The 15,969-nt window shown below is 35.0% G+C and overlaps 1 protein-coding gene across 1 annotated transcript; it reads left to right on the forward strand.

The window, feature by feature from the left end:
- The first annotated feature begins 9,891 nt into the window (after positions 1–9,891).
- Positions 9,892–10,548, forward strand: LOC147516268 (protein MAINTENANCE OF MERISTEMS-like). Its single transcript, XM_086593201.1, has one exon. The coding sequence runs from the start codon at positions 9,892–9,894 to the stop codon at positions 10,546–10,548; it is 657 nt and encodes a 218-aa protein (XP_086449327.1).
- The last annotated feature ends 5,421 nt before the right edge of the window (positions 10,549–15,969 follow it).

Below are 15,969 nucleotides of genomic sequence, written 5' to 3' on the forward strand. Positions count from 1 at the left end.
TAACCAATTTCGTGGGCTTGAGAAAATAGTGTGGGTGTTTTTCTCAAGGAAATGAACTGACAGATGACGCCAATGTAGAGGTGTGGATTTGTATATATGACCTGATGTTGTGGTTAGTAGGGAATGGTTGTGCTCTTTCTTGGGATAAGAGTTGCCTACGTATCAAATTTCTTGGGTGAACTTGAATCAAGCCTTACGTAGTTCATCTATCTCTACTTATAGATATTTGAGCTGACTTTCCTTATTTGCTTCAGGCCGTTGTCAAGTGTAGATCTATATTTTGTGCTCTCTTCATAATTCGTCATTACTCCTGCTGTTACAAAATAAATGTCTCCTTGATTGGTGTGTTGACTGAGCTTCATGATCGCGGTAGATCATTTGTTTCCATGTATGGCTGTATTTGATATTTGGGACGACCTGAGTTTGAGTCGTGGTTACGTCCTGGTGGCGTGGTACGACCTGGTGATGTACGAGCTGTGAAGATACGACCTGGTGTGTGGACACGTGTGCTGTAGTGAACTTCTGAAAACGGAGGGTACTTACAGTATTTCAACTTCAGAAGGGAACTAATAGGTAATGCATCAATATTGTTTTCACTTAACTTTTGTTACTTTAGTATAACTTCAGTTGGATTGACTTCCCCTATTTTGTCTTCACATGCTTAAGACGACATCCAAGATATTAGAATGTCAAGAATACGTTTCCTTATGCGCAATTTATTCAGCTTTAGAGACTTCGAGACATGTTGTTCAAATTTACGTAAAATTAACTTTGAAACATGTTTTTGGTCACGTAGGTTTTTTAGATTTTAATAATAGCCTTCGTTTCTGGTGCATGTGTGATGATGCCAACATCATAGCTTCGACGAGGCATCAAAGCAGGTTAAGTTCATGAAACCTATCTAAAAAATGAACGTTTAAATTCTTTAAATTCTCTATTAGTAACCACGGTTTCACATTTAATATTTAAAATCCTTTGGAGAAAATTCATACCAAAGAAATGAAGAGTCTATCGTTTCTCAACTACAAAGGAAATTGTGGTTTCCTCCCATCTCTTACTTCTGCGTGAGTTAGTCACAGATTGTTAAGGTCGAATGCTACCTTCATTTATAACGGTAAACCTACCAACTAAAACAATCACTGAATAGTTAATCAAACTCTACATACCAAACTTCATCTCAGTTACTTAAAAAAAATCAAAACAATAACTACAGAGCTTCCATAACTAATTGCCACACCACAAAATCAAGACAACATTGATAAAGTCTACGTCCTCCCCTTACAACTTCAAACTTAATACATAATCAACCATGTCTTAACCTAACCCATTTTAATAATTAAATACTTAAAAGCAAGTTAACAACACATACCTCTTCAACAAAAGCAAATTTTGGTTTCTCAATACTGTATTTTTCTCATTCTAAAAGCACTAACTGTAATATTATATATACTTTCATACCTTTTCAATCCATCTTGATTGTCTTAATAAAACCATCTCCTGTTCATGTGTCTTGTTTTGCTACATTTTAACTTCTCAATGCTCGAACCAACTTTGTTAGTGTCTGTCCCCTTTTATCAAGATATTTTGAACAGATATGCCCCAAACTAAAGCACTTGACAATTCGATGAAGTTGATACTTTGGTGAAATTGAAGCAACCTGTATTGTAATACTTAAAAGTAATACTTGGTATTAAATTCACCACAAATCAATTACATCATCAAGATACAAATTATATGAGAGGATAAATCATTATAACAATAAATTTTTATTCGAAATATATAATAAAACTATAACAGGCTATAAACATGTTAATTAAATAGTTTTAACTTTTATATACTACTCTTTTATGTTGAAAATAGATGCTATTAAACTCGGGACACAAAAATATGTAACAATATAAATAAACTTATATTATTTTTTTGCATCTAATATCGTATGTCTATATATAGCCATTCATATATATACCCAGAAGTTTAAAACGTTAGTTGAAACCTTCCTTAGTTAACTCTCCTAACTATTCAAAGCTACGATACAAACAAATTATTCTATAAATCATAACATCCAAACCCACATAAATGTACACAATGCGTGTCAAATAAATACACCACATTGTTACACGCTTAGGTCTCCTTCTTGCTCCACACGCCACTTTATTTCATTCCCACATTGTCTACCTATATGATACAAATCATGTTGGTTCACATCAATAACCATATATCTTTTCTACTCTTTCCCTCCCTCCTCCCACGTAACATTCTATTAACTTTATCTCTTTTTCATCTCCCCAAATTTCATGCGTACCCACTCCACCATATACTAGTATATCACCTCATCTATAGTTTATCCCTTACCCATTTACCCTCATAAATCTACACATCACAATAAAACCACATTCATCCACCTGATCCATATCCTACCCACTAACCTATTTGCCTTATTTACAGACTTTTTGCAATTCCAATAGAGCGACTCAATTTATCGTTTTCTTTCGAAACATATTTAGCTCCACTCCTCATCACATGGCTTGAGATTTTGTACATGAACATTTCACATGCAAACACATTCAATGAATCATCATCTACAAACATTATCGCATGGGTGATAAACCTTACTTTGACCATGTCAATACTATATATATCTACGTATACTTTCAATCAATTTCAACAATACCATACAATATCAAACATAACGGTATAACTCACTCTAAATAAAATCAAAGTTAAATCTTCATCCCAAATTCCTCACTTTTCAATCTTTCTCATTATTAACAAAATGTCAATTCCTCACCATCACTGTGTTAATGATATTATTGGTAATGGCAACTGGAAAATAGTTGTATGCATTGCTAGAATTTGGAAAACAACAGACTATACAACATATCAATTCAAAAGTTTAGACATGCTACTATTTGATGAACATGTACGTATATAATTCGTTATGTTATTTATTTACATTAAACCTATTAAACAACTTAATTATGATTAACATCAATATCTAATTCTAATCCATTTGTTGTTTTTCTTACCAATATTAGGGACACAGAATACACGCAAAAATCTTGTTGACCGTTGAAACAAAGTTCAAACATCAAATCGAAGAAAATCACAGTTACTATATCGAAAGGTTCACTCCGTACAAAGCAGTTAATTTCCGTAATTTAATAGCTGGAGAATAAATTATATATTTCAAATGAACTAAAAAAATTAAAGCTCAAAATACAAATGATCTTCCATTTCCAGAATATGTTTTATCATTCATCACTTTCTCTGAGATACCAAACAAGTTCAATACCAGACATCTGATAGGTCCTCAAATATATAATTGATTTCAGTCAAGTTTTTAGATTTTTTTTATACATCAAAATATAATCTAAATACTTTTATGTTTTTTTGACAGATATAGTTGGACGAATATACACCTGGAATCAAGCACGATCGATCAAGAAAAATAACGGGCGTGATACCCTAATCAAAGAAATTGAGCTCCTAAATGAAGATGAAGTTAACTAATAATAATAATATTATTAACAAATTTCCACTTGCGTTTTCTAAATTCATATACTAACAAAGTTTCTACATATAGGGGTTATCTGTTAAAAGTTACTCTTTGGGGCAGTGCAACCAAACAACTCGATCGCGACAAAATTTGAAAAAATTCAAATAAATCGATTCTCATTGTTGCTTCTACAACTCTTAAATATGATAATGGTATTGTCATGTATAATCAAATTATTATTATTTTATATATCTACTTTAAATATCATAATATATTTTATACAATCTTTTAAAAATAATATCATCTTTTATGTACGACAGGTGAATATGTTCTATCATCTACATCATATCAACAACAAAGTTATATCTTAATTTAGACATTTCAGAAATTGCGATTATTAAAAATAGGTATCATTGCTAAAGCAAAATTAGATTTAAGTTAGACAAATGTTTACAACTTAACATTTTAATGACAAAATTGTCTGTTGTTATATAGTCCAATTAAAAATAACCTCAACAATTGGAAGTACAACCTCCTCAATCACTATCACAATCAACTGAATGTACATCATCGCAGGAATTCACTACGTACTCTATCTGATATTCTTGAATCGTCACTAAATGATATTCCGTTACAAGTAATCAAAAATATATTTTTTGTCTATATTACGGTTTTTGTACATTGCTAACAATATCCTATTTAGGTTACTCAATTCAAATGTGAAGCAGCCATCTCTACTATACTTTGCGATGATGGATAGATGGTTTTATGTTGGATGTATAAGTTGCCCCAAATCAGTTACTAAGACTGCCAATGTTTACGAATGCCCAACACACGGAGCAACTGAAACAGAAAAAAAGTAATATAGTTATACACAGTTAACATTAGATATTTGATCACTTATACATACTAAACATTATCAAATGCTCGTGTATGGTACCGTTTGAGAATGGAAATTATCGACGAAACTTCAAAAGCACGAGTTGTGGCATTCCGTGAAGCTGTTACACTTCTACATAAAACTGAAAATGAACTACATATAACTACATATAATTAAATCACAGGTACAAAGCTACAATTGCTTCTCCAAATTTCAGCATTTTTACATTTATATTAACTTGATGTTTACTAGAATTGTGTACATGACAATGGTACTTAAATACTACTGGAGCTCTTTCAAAATCTGATTGGATATAAACCTATCTTTTATCTAAAAATAGATGAGTTCAACAGGCAACACAAAAATAGTTTCTTAACTGTTACAAAAATATGTCCTCTTACAAGAGCTTCATCAAGCAAATAGGATCTCAGCCAGGATAGTTACAAAAAATTCAATGTGTACTGTTAATATAGTGTGTTAAGCTGCTTTTGTCTCTACTATTTGGGCTATAATATGTTCATTTTCGCTTAATTTGGTTAATTATTAAATATTATGTTTACTATTATATATATTTTTTATCAGTCCCTTTACATCGTCAACATTTTCTGAGACATAATCAACTTACTCCTTTTTAACATATATACCAATCATAATTTGTGCTCAACTTTTTTAACAAACTGTAGTCAAGATACTACATACCTATAAACAACAAATATGAACTTCAAATTATAGTTAGCGACACGGCCATGTTCGAACCACCTGACTCAATGCGTAATCACCTATGTACCTTACTTAAGTAAGCCCTCACCTTTGAGCCCCTTAATAATAATTTTGCTTTATTAATACATACTTGCTTACACATTGAATTCGATATCAATATTCTGGGTCAGTGGTTAACACTTATATATTATATTAATGATTGCATCAAACTAACAAGTGTAGAACACTCTTCCATATAAACCATAACTACATCTAATACTTCTTCCAGACAAGACATATAACATCAACATTTCAACCTTTTTAAACAACACCTCATTCAATGGACAACACATGTTGATAACACTTATATTTTGGCAAGTTAAAAACTCTTACCTCTTCTTTTGCTTTCAGCGTGCGAAGCACGTGCACTTATACTAGTGATAGTTAAGTGTTACTATAAGCATATCAGTACATAGTTGTTTATAGTACTTACCAGCAGTTGGTAAGCTTTTGTATGCATATGTTCCATTTGTTGTGAAGAAATATTTGTGTTGGATTCTCAAATTTGTAAAGATACTATGAGAGAGATAGGAGTTTGTCCATATGGTGTGTAACGTGTTATCTATGTCATGTAATCTCTGGCATATTACCATGTCAGTATGCAGTTTGTTGGATTTGGCATTTGAAGTGACGTCTCTCTTTAATTTGAAGTGACGTCTCTCTTTAATTTAAACAGGGACATCATCAAGTGACGTCCGAGTTAAAAAATTACAATTTATGACTTTATAACTATAAAGGGACGTGATTTAAAGTGACGTCCAATTTTTTTTTTGTTCGGACGTTGGTTAAAGTGTCGCCTGAGCTATTTATCAACTAATAGCGAGATGGGGAATTCCCCACCTCCTCTATCAACTAATAGTGGTATACCACTCCCATTGAAAATATTTTTTTGACACTTGGAGTGTAAACTTTACACTCTATGTGGTTTACACCTTGACACCCCTATTGGAGATGCCCTAAGTAAAATAGTTAGCTTCATGGATCATCACAAATTCATAAGCAGAGAAGTTCTGGTATATAATCTCCCTGTTGATTAATCTCTTTTGTAGCAAGTTGCCATTTCGTAAAGCAAAATAATAAGGGTTTTATAGATCTACACCCCTATTTTGAAACGAAATTAGACTTGCCCCCCCCCCCCCCCCTCAAACTCACACACTGTGAAATGCCTCTGTTATCTCGTGGTGAAATGTCTTAATTACCCTTTCTTGGTTATCTTAGAATGGGGGTGTTTCTCTTGTTCTAGGTTTGTATTAGGGGGGCAAGTCTAAATAAAATAGTAATGTTGGGGGTGTTTATCTAATTATAGGTTTATATTCGGGGTGCAAGTCAAAATAAAAAGTTAGTAAGTAGTGTAATTCAGGTGTAGTTATTCTAGTTGTACTTGCATTGTGTGTATAAAAGATTTTTGGTCTTGCAATCGTGACCGTTGATTAGAATGAATAAGATGCTAACACGTATGCTCTTTTTTTTTAAAAAAAAAACTTGGTATTCTGAAGTAAAGGGGACATTTAGGTAATTTTACACATGTAAGGGTATTTAGGACATTTGACCTCGAGATAACAAAGACATTTCACGTTGTGTGAGTTTGGGTTGGGGGAAAGGGGAGACAAGTCTAATTTCATTGAATTTGGAGGGGAGTCTAATTTCGTTTCAAAATAGGGGGTGCAAATCTATAAAACCCAAATAATAATAGTGAACTTGCAATTATAAGCAATGGGGACGCAAACATGGACACAAGAGAAGTCATGCTCAAATATCCAACAGAGAGCTGTCGTCTATTAGGGTCAAAGGCCTTCTTGCTCACTGATACTATGATTGCAAATACACCAAGGACCGCAAGCAGCAAACCTAACATTTTCACCTGTCAATAAATTTTAAAGAAAACCAGAACACACTCTGTATCATACTACACCTTTTTCGGTTTCTCGGCCTACATATACAATGAATAAATAGAGTAACATAGGTTAATTGGAAGAGCGCACCAACTGAAAATCTTATGCTCAGTTGGTTTAAAGTTAATTTCAATAACTCTCTTCGACTACTATGACCATGGATAAAATGGTTTCACCCAAGTGGTTCCAATATCCAAGCTTTAGGCTAACTCCAATGGTTTGGTGCACCAAAACACCAAACCACAATAGCACAGTAGATACAGTTAGTGGGATAGCGAAATCAAATCCAATGGTTTATTTTTCCAGCCGCCAGTGACAATGGCGTCCAACACAAAATATTAAATATCGGTTAAAAAAAAAACCAAGCTTTTTTGTACACCATCACCAGTGGCGGGCAAGAAATAAAAAAAAAAAAAAAAAAAAACCAAACTTTTTTGTACGCCATCACCAGTGGCGTGTAGTTATTTATCTTCCAATATTACCCTTAAAAAAAACCCCCCACAACAAAAAAAAAAAAAAAAAAAAAAAAAAAAAAAAAAAAAACCAAGTTTTTGTACGCCATCACCAGTGGCGTGTAGTTATTTATCTCCCAAAAAAAAAAACCCCCCAGAACACAAAAAAGAAAAAAAAAACTCTCTCTCTCAAAAAAAAAATCGCTCTCACTCTCACCGTTCAACACTACCGCGGGCACTCTCACTCTCACCGTTCAACACTTCCCACAAAAATGGCTTGAAAAAGAGGGAGGCAAAAAAATTGCAGCAGGTAATTCTACAAGCTTGTTTATAGTATTCTTGTGCTTGAAATCCCTTTGTTTTTTTGATTTATAGTTGTTTTAATTCTCCAAGTTAAAAAACAATTTCACTCTTCAGAAACGTCAAGTTACCAATTCAAGCATAAGGTTTCACAAATAACTTTTCAAAATAAACCTGGAATTTGGTAGCCTCGACTAACTGAAAGACCAGGGCATCACCCTCAACCAACTCATGAGCAATAGCAAACCCCCTCCACCCACCGCTTAATCCAATCTTTCTGAGACCATAATCAAAACTGAACCATGGGCGTTTTTGCTATAGTCTGAAACTTGGATAAAAGATAAACGGGTTTGGGTTCGCGGTTCAACCGTTTTTCTGCCCAGTAAAATTTAAAAGAATGGGTTCGCGGTTCAATCTTTTCAAGTAACATGGTTAATTGTAAGGACTTTCTTCAATGCAGTTGAAACATAGCCAAAGTATTTGCATTGAATTCAGTTGCAGACTTGCAGGAGTCCTGGCCTCTCAAAACTCTTTGCGTCTCTCTCTTGCTTGCTGAACCTCCTAATGAGAGAAATGGTAAGTACTCATTTTTGTATCTCTGTTGATGGTGTTTGGTTTCACACTGTAAAGGGTAGGCAGTAATAGCTTACTTAACGTTTTAATTTTTTATTCACCGTTTTGGTTCGGCAAGGTAAGTTTCCCTACTAAAATGTAGTACTAATGACAAAACAGTATTGGCTAAACGGTTTTTGCTTCTTTGATAATATGTGATACTGAGTGTATGGATGTTTGTCATCAAAATAAAATAGTTTGGCAAGATCAAGTGTTCAAGTGTGATCAAATGTGAGTCACACTAATCTTTTGGTTGAGAGTCCACCAGCTTGCAAATAAAATGGGTCTCAAGTGGTAGGGTATAATATCATATGTATACCTATTTTACTACTGGGATGATTCGAGCTAGTCACATTGTACTTAACCATTCATAATCAAGTGTTGGCAAAAAATGATTCTATGTGATGTGTTATAGTGGTGAAACTTTGTTATTCTTTGCAGTATAAATCTCGATTTTATACCCTATGTTATGAAAATGCAGTAAATTTTTTATGCAATATAATTCCAAATGCACGCTAGTCACAATGTACTGTTGACAGACAGTGGTTCTGGGGAATGTTTTTTGTTGCAAGACTTTATTAGTTTGTGATATTTTTATTGTTAGTTAATAGTATTGGCTTTGCGAAGGTATTCAGTACAATCTTATAGGAATCTAAGTGCTATAGTATGTACAATCAGTCATCTTTATGTGATAGCCGAAATGTTCAATCTCTAAGAGCTTCAATTGTTATTTATCAATATTTCACTTTGATGTTGTTCTCTCAATTCTGCTTTTATAATTTCACTTTCTTATCGTACACAATTATGCTTTTATAATTTGGTTAGATTTTCGTTAATTTATAATGATGTGTTATAAAACCATGGCAGGTTTCAATTGATGTGCTACAAGTTTTTGTGGGACAATTTAGTCACTAATAACTTCCCCCGCAAGCCCGGTTCTTCAAGCGGTTTGACTTGGATTCTCAATACATATTAGCGAGTTGCTCCTTCATTGAAGCCAAGGTTAGAAACACATTGTCTAAGTCTCAGCAATACGATTGTGTGTTGATATACGTAGAATACTATAGTGTGGTCTAGTTTTGTGTCATACCATCAGTAGAAAGAAAATGTGACACTTAATTTTATTTGTCGTAATGCCATATCATCTAGTTTTGTGTCATATTATAACTTGCACTTAATTTTATTTGTCGTAATGCAAGACCAATTTATTTAGTTTCATATTATAAATTATGTTTAATTTTAGTGTTAATTTATTTCTCACCAGTTACAATGTCCGGCATTTTACACAAATTCAGAGGTAAGGGTACAAAGTCAAAAAAGTCAGGGACACCAAATGCCCCAAATCCAGAAGATGTACGTGTAGGGACTTCTTATTCTGAGTTTGATCCTAGTTCTTATCAACGTGTTGTTGTAGAGGAAAGTACACACATATCCTTTACTCTTTCGTGAAGGTGGTGGAGCGAAGGAAAAAGTCGGTAAGAAAGGGACTTTTATTTTGTTATGGAATGGTTGAGCCAAGTGAACTTTGGAGAATTTCAATTGATGCTTCAGAATGTTGGTTTTGACGTCTTTGCTCAAATTGATATTGAAAAGTCCGATAGACAGTTAGTTGAAGCAATTGTAGAGAGATGGTGGGACTCTACCCACACATTTCATTTTCCATGTGGCGAGATAGGCTTTACTCCCCTTGATTTCTCAATGCTTATGGGGTTGCGTGTTGGAGAAGGAAAGATTGTAGCTTTTGATTCAAAATATGAGTTATTTGATGAGGTTGTCAAATATTTACCTTTTTTAACGGAGGATGAGATTTATAGTGGCAGCATCAAACTGAGTCATTTAGAGATGTATACAGCTTATGCAGTGCAAGATGATATTAATGAAAGAGAAATAGGGTTTCGTGCTTTCATGTTATATGTTATTGGAAATGTATTGTTAGCAAATTCTCATAGCAAGGTTCGTTTGGGATATCTAGCTAGTCTCATTCAGATAGATGAGATCGGTAGTTATGACTGGGGAGGAGCTGCATATACGCATTTGATTATGTCTTTGGACTTGGTATGTCGTTTTGGCATTGGCAATGGTAGTAAAGCTGTGGTGGGGATGTGGCAAGTCATTGAGGTAGTTAAAGTTATTTATTTTTTAAATGGATTTGATTAGTTAGTTATGTGCTAATATATTTGTTTTGTTCAAGATCTTGGTATTATTCCTATTTTCGAAATGGCATGCACGTTCGGATACTTGAAGAGCCCGACCAATTTCCTGCTATAAATAATTGGGGTCCAACTTACCGTCATAAGATTGCGGGTGAAGCCCATTGTAATCTAAGTCTAGCGACGACAGATAGAGTCTCGTACTCGGAGTTCTATTGTATGGCTACCATGGGTAGATTCCACATGCATACGCATAAATCATCCATATGTTCGGAAAGCATTAGAGTTGACTAGTCGGCGATGCATCTTGTTTGGACCGTTAGTAAATGTCTGGTATTTAGGAGAGCGTTGTCGTCGCCAAGTCACTGGCGTTCCTTCAGTTCCTTGTGATCCCCCCCGCGATATGAATCTTAACGAATGCCGCGGTGATATATTGCTCAATGGTACAACAATGGCGGCATTTCGTTGATGCCTTGATTAGGCAGGTTAGTGAAGCAGCAATACAGCGACTATTGGGCTCGTGTCTCGTGGGGATGCTTATACCCCCAACTTATAGAGGTGTGAATGTGGACTTTGTTGGTGCATCCGGTCTTAAAGAGGATGTAGGTATCTCACGACCCGATGGGGGCAACCCTTAATCGCTCATCATATCCTCCATTGTCACAAGTTGAGGCGGTTGTTACTCCCCGAAGCCAATTGGGTTATCCCTATTACTTGTCATAATGGTGAAATTTTTAATTCGTGTTCCACCAATTGACAAAGATTTAGTGCCACATCTCCCTATTGATGCCAACTTGACACCGATGAAGTAAATTAAATAGTTTATTTTATTTTATTTTTGTATCAACATTTAATTTATTTAATTATGGTATAAATTTAGGCACAGTTGAAGACGATGTTAGAGGACTATATGCATGCCACGGCTTCTATGGCTAGTTTTATTTGCAAAATGAATAGTGGGTTGCACTCTAGTAAGGATGATATATTGGAATAAATTTCGTCAAGAATTGAATAGTCATGACATTTCATATTCTGAATACCCTGAAGTAGTTGCGCCTCAGATGACCCCCCCACAAGTTCAGACTCGGCCATCTATCTCAAGGGAGGATGTATATGTCCCTCATTTTGCGGGTGAATCAACTGATCCATCCATGCGTTACTCGAGCTCACAGGGAGAAGGAAGTAGCAGTTATGGTTTCTATTAGTATTTCATTGTGAGTAACTTAATTTATATATGTTTTTGTATTGGTTGAATATGTTTAAAATCATATTGATTATGTTGTGTGATTGTTGCATTATGAAATTGAGTGGTGCACTGATGTGATCAAGTCTAACTGAAATCAAAATGTTCATTTAGAGGGCTGTTCAAGTTGCCCCTCAGGATAGGTGTGTAGATTCTCAAAATCATTTCATCTTTCGTAGAAGGTAATATATGGTCGTTACTTGACAAAGTCACTAACCAAAGTTTCCTGTTTGCAGTCATGTTCATGCGGCTTATGCTAGTTTCCTGTGGGAAACAGAAGATGAAGAAGAGGAAGATAATTTACAGCCAGATCGTGGGGGAATTTCACATTTACAAAGCGAGTCATGACTTTTTGCAAGTGCTTGATTGTCTCGAAGAAATCGTTATATGGTTTACACTGCCGATAATCCGAAAAGCAAATACATAATTTACTTTTTGTAGTATACATGCAGTGTCCTTGGTAAGACACTTTTTATTCTATTGAAGTTTTACATTGTCCATTATTAATCAAATAAATGCAAGTTTTTGTATTCACCGCTCTATACATATTTGAGAGCAAATAGTTAATACTACAATCTAGGGGGCACATATTTTCTGTCTTTGTTTTTGATAGCAACGCCGATGAAAGGTGGCCGGGGTCTAGTTATAAACATGAACCTTCAATATAGGAACTAATTTCATTTGTCACGTATCCTTTAGTTGCCGCAGGTTTTCCTCTAATGAATAATCTACTAACAGATGATGATGATCTAGTAGAAGGATTTTTCAATCTGTTAGGCTGGGATAAGGAGTTGAAGACTCCGTGTGAATGGCAATGGTGGTATGACCCAGCCCCCTATCCATTTTATCACCAGATTTAAGAGTACTATACATATCTAAACTGCTTTCCTTTGGTAAAAGTTACAACCGAAATCATATTTTTGATATAACTTTTGGAAAAAGTCTTTTGCATTAATTTTTTGTTCATTCTCTCTCTACAAACATTTATGGAACAGTGCAAACATTTATGGAACAAAGTTGAAATAGTTTGGCTGTTACGCAGAAGCTTGAAATAGTTAGTTTTTATGTCAATAAGAATGTTGTGGACTTACCGTGATGGACTTGAAAATTTACAATCAAAAGGAAGAACTGAAGAAGTACGTTATTAACAACATACATGTTTTGCAAGGATACAAATGTGTTCGGTTGGGAAAAATGATAATTATGTGTAATCTTCAAAACAACTCTGTAATTGTTACTTCATACAGTCTTACAAGAGGTTCTCAAAATTTTCATGGTTGTTTCACTTTAATGAAGTTTAATCCAAGGTTCTAAACTCAAAATTTTAGAGTCGGACTCAGCAGAAGATAAGCCACTCCCTTAGAAGTAAACAAAAATACTGGGTAGTACACTTAGTACACAAAATGCTTCACTAAATTTGTTTTCACCATGTTGCTATACCATCCCAGACCAATAAAATTAAGAGACATAGATTCTCCTCTAAAACAAACTGGTTCCTTCCGAAAATTGCAAAACCACTTTCTAAGAAGGATTCATCAGGTGAAAGCTTTGAATGGGGATGATACTCCCTCTTTTTGCAATGGCTCCAACTCATTACATCAAATTGGCGTTCCTTGAAGTTGACATCCTTTGTTGAGAGCCACGAAAAGATACTAGATATAAGCTTGCTGGGAAACTAAGGGAACTAAGTAGTTCGGTAAAATTTCTTTTCGAGTAAACGCACGAGTAAACGTATACTGGAAACATATAAGAAATGCACGACATAAACACATCTTAATTCCGATCACGCCATTCCCATAAATGGTTAATCAGACGCTGCTCTAATTCCACATGCTCGTGCCTATTATGCACATATGCCACGCGTTGCAAGACTCTACGAAATTCATTTGAATTGGGGTTTCGGTCGGGGAACAACTTCGCTATATTAAGATTTTCAAAGTAATCATGGTTAATAATAGGTTGAGTCTCCATAAACGTAAGCGTTCAAATAGTTATGTCGTTCTTCCTCAACAATCATGTTATGCAAAATAATGCACGCCGACATAACATCATGGAGCACATCTTTGTCCCTGGCGAGCTTTGCCTCTAACAATTGCAAAAGCGAGATTGAAGAACCCCAAATGCTCGTCAACGTCTTTTCTATAAGATTCTTGCATCGCGTAAAAATTTATCTCTTCTTGATTTAGGATTCCTTTTAAGCCTTCACTAGTGTAGACAATCGAGGATATATACCGTCGACCAAGTAATAACCGACAAGTATAGTCCTTACCCATGAGAGAATAGTTTGCCGGAGGGTTAAACCTAATGTTAGTTTGTGAAAAAGATTAGAGCCACAAAACATTAACATCATTATTAGTGTACCGGTAAACCAAAGTAAGCATGCCATATCCACATGTCGAAAGAAGCAAGCGCCTCGAAAGTACAAGAGTTGCCGATCCATGTCGATCAAGATATCTTGTCTGCCCATTCCATTGGACATGCTTGCCATGTCCAATGCATCGATCTAGACGCCAAGCATGCCGGGGAAAACCTCTTAACTTCAAGAACACGGAGCAATCGGCAATGTCTTCTTCATTTGGAGATCTCGGATATTGTGCACCAAATCTCTCCACCACATGTTTGCAAAACATTTTAACAAAGGAGAGTGTTGTTGGTAATGCAATCTTAAAAATACCGATCCATTGAATCAATTTGGGCATCCGTTTGCTAGCATTTGCAATGCACACATTATTTTGCCGTGTGACGACAAACCGGGTTTATTTGGCTGCATCATATTTCTTCATCCGAAATCATCGTGTTTCCTTAAGACCACTCCTAATCCTCAAGAATAGGTATTTGCTCATTACATTTGCGCTTCGAAATAAAACTTCATCATATGTGGGATTGACACGAAATAATCGGCCTTTAAGAGAGCATTTCCGTTGCCTATTACGATTCCTATAAGTGCGTCTTGGGACAGACCCAATACGGAGAGTTGGTTGATTAGAGTTTTCAATGATATGAGCTGCTGTAACAAGATTCATTTGAATTGCGAGTGCAGCTGCTATCAACACTTCTTGTTCATGCATGAAGTGTCTTTCAATACGTCGTCTTCTCTGGAAATCAGAATCATAATCATTATCACTATCAGAATTCATTTTGCTAGTAAATAAATTATGGAATAAAAATTGAAAATATTAAAAATTGTGTGAGATAGCAAATTGGTTTAATTTCTTGCGAAGAGTTATGTTATATATGCTGGTGGAGGGCCAGGATAGTACACATGCAACATGCGTACTCTAGTACTCTAGGTAGATTACATGCATTTCTTACATAATTTTTTATCTTGCACACACCCCAATAAATAGATTCCATGCATGATTCATAATTGAACACCCCAATAATTTTCAATCTTGCCCACAATTCTTTATCTTGCACACACCCCAATAATTTCTTACATAATTCATTACAATTTTGTCCACAACCCAATGACCCTAATCAATAGCGTACAGACCACAATAAAGTAAAATTCAATAATTCAATCTGACCCTATAAAAAGAATGTCTTTTCCTCTATGAAAGTCACATTCCCGCAAACATCAGTAATATTTTATTTTTGTATTATCAATAATACTGTCTTTATCTCTCTCTCTTTCACTCTTTCAGTAACAATGTCAAGCAGAGGATCATCATTTAGCATTGATGAAGACACAGTATTATGCCAAGCATGGTTGGATAATTCAATTGATCCAATTACCGGAACAAATCAATCAGGCAACATATTGTGGGATAAAATTAAAGAACAATTTGAGAATCAGAGGATGATACGGGGTTTTACAGAGGCACGAACTATGAGAAGTGTTACAAGTCGTTGGCAACTTATAAATAAAGCAATTACTTTATTTCGTGGATGTTTGAATCAAGCCGAGGATATGAACAGATCAGGAACTAACGAAATGGACTAGAATATAATTGATTAAACTCAAACTTTTTTTTTTCTTTTACAGATGGAGCAAGCAAAGAAGTTGTATGTCACCAGGTCTTCAGATAATAAACCCTTCAAATTTGATCATGCGTGGTTTATTTTTGAAAGACTACTGAAAAATGGTAGCGCCATTCAATTCCAACTACACCTGGGTTTCTCTCAAACTAATTTTCATAGCGGGTCTCCGGCTCCATTAAGCGAACAAGATGGCATGGGGGAACA

Source organism: Coptis chinensis, chromosome 2 (assembly GCF_015680905.1).
Source record: "Coptis chinensis isolate HL-2020 chromosome 2, ASM1568090v1, whole genome shotgun sequence".
Classification (NCBI taxonomy): Eukaryota; Viridiplantae; Streptophyta; class Magnoliopsida; order Ranunculales; family Ranunculaceae; genus Coptis; species Coptis chinensis.

Bases quoted from the DNA above. Each gene is read 5' to 3' on its own strand.
- LOC147516268 (XM_086593201.1), top strand. From the start codon at position 9,892: ATGGAATGGTTGAGCCAAGTGAACTTTGGAGAATTTCAATTGATGCTT.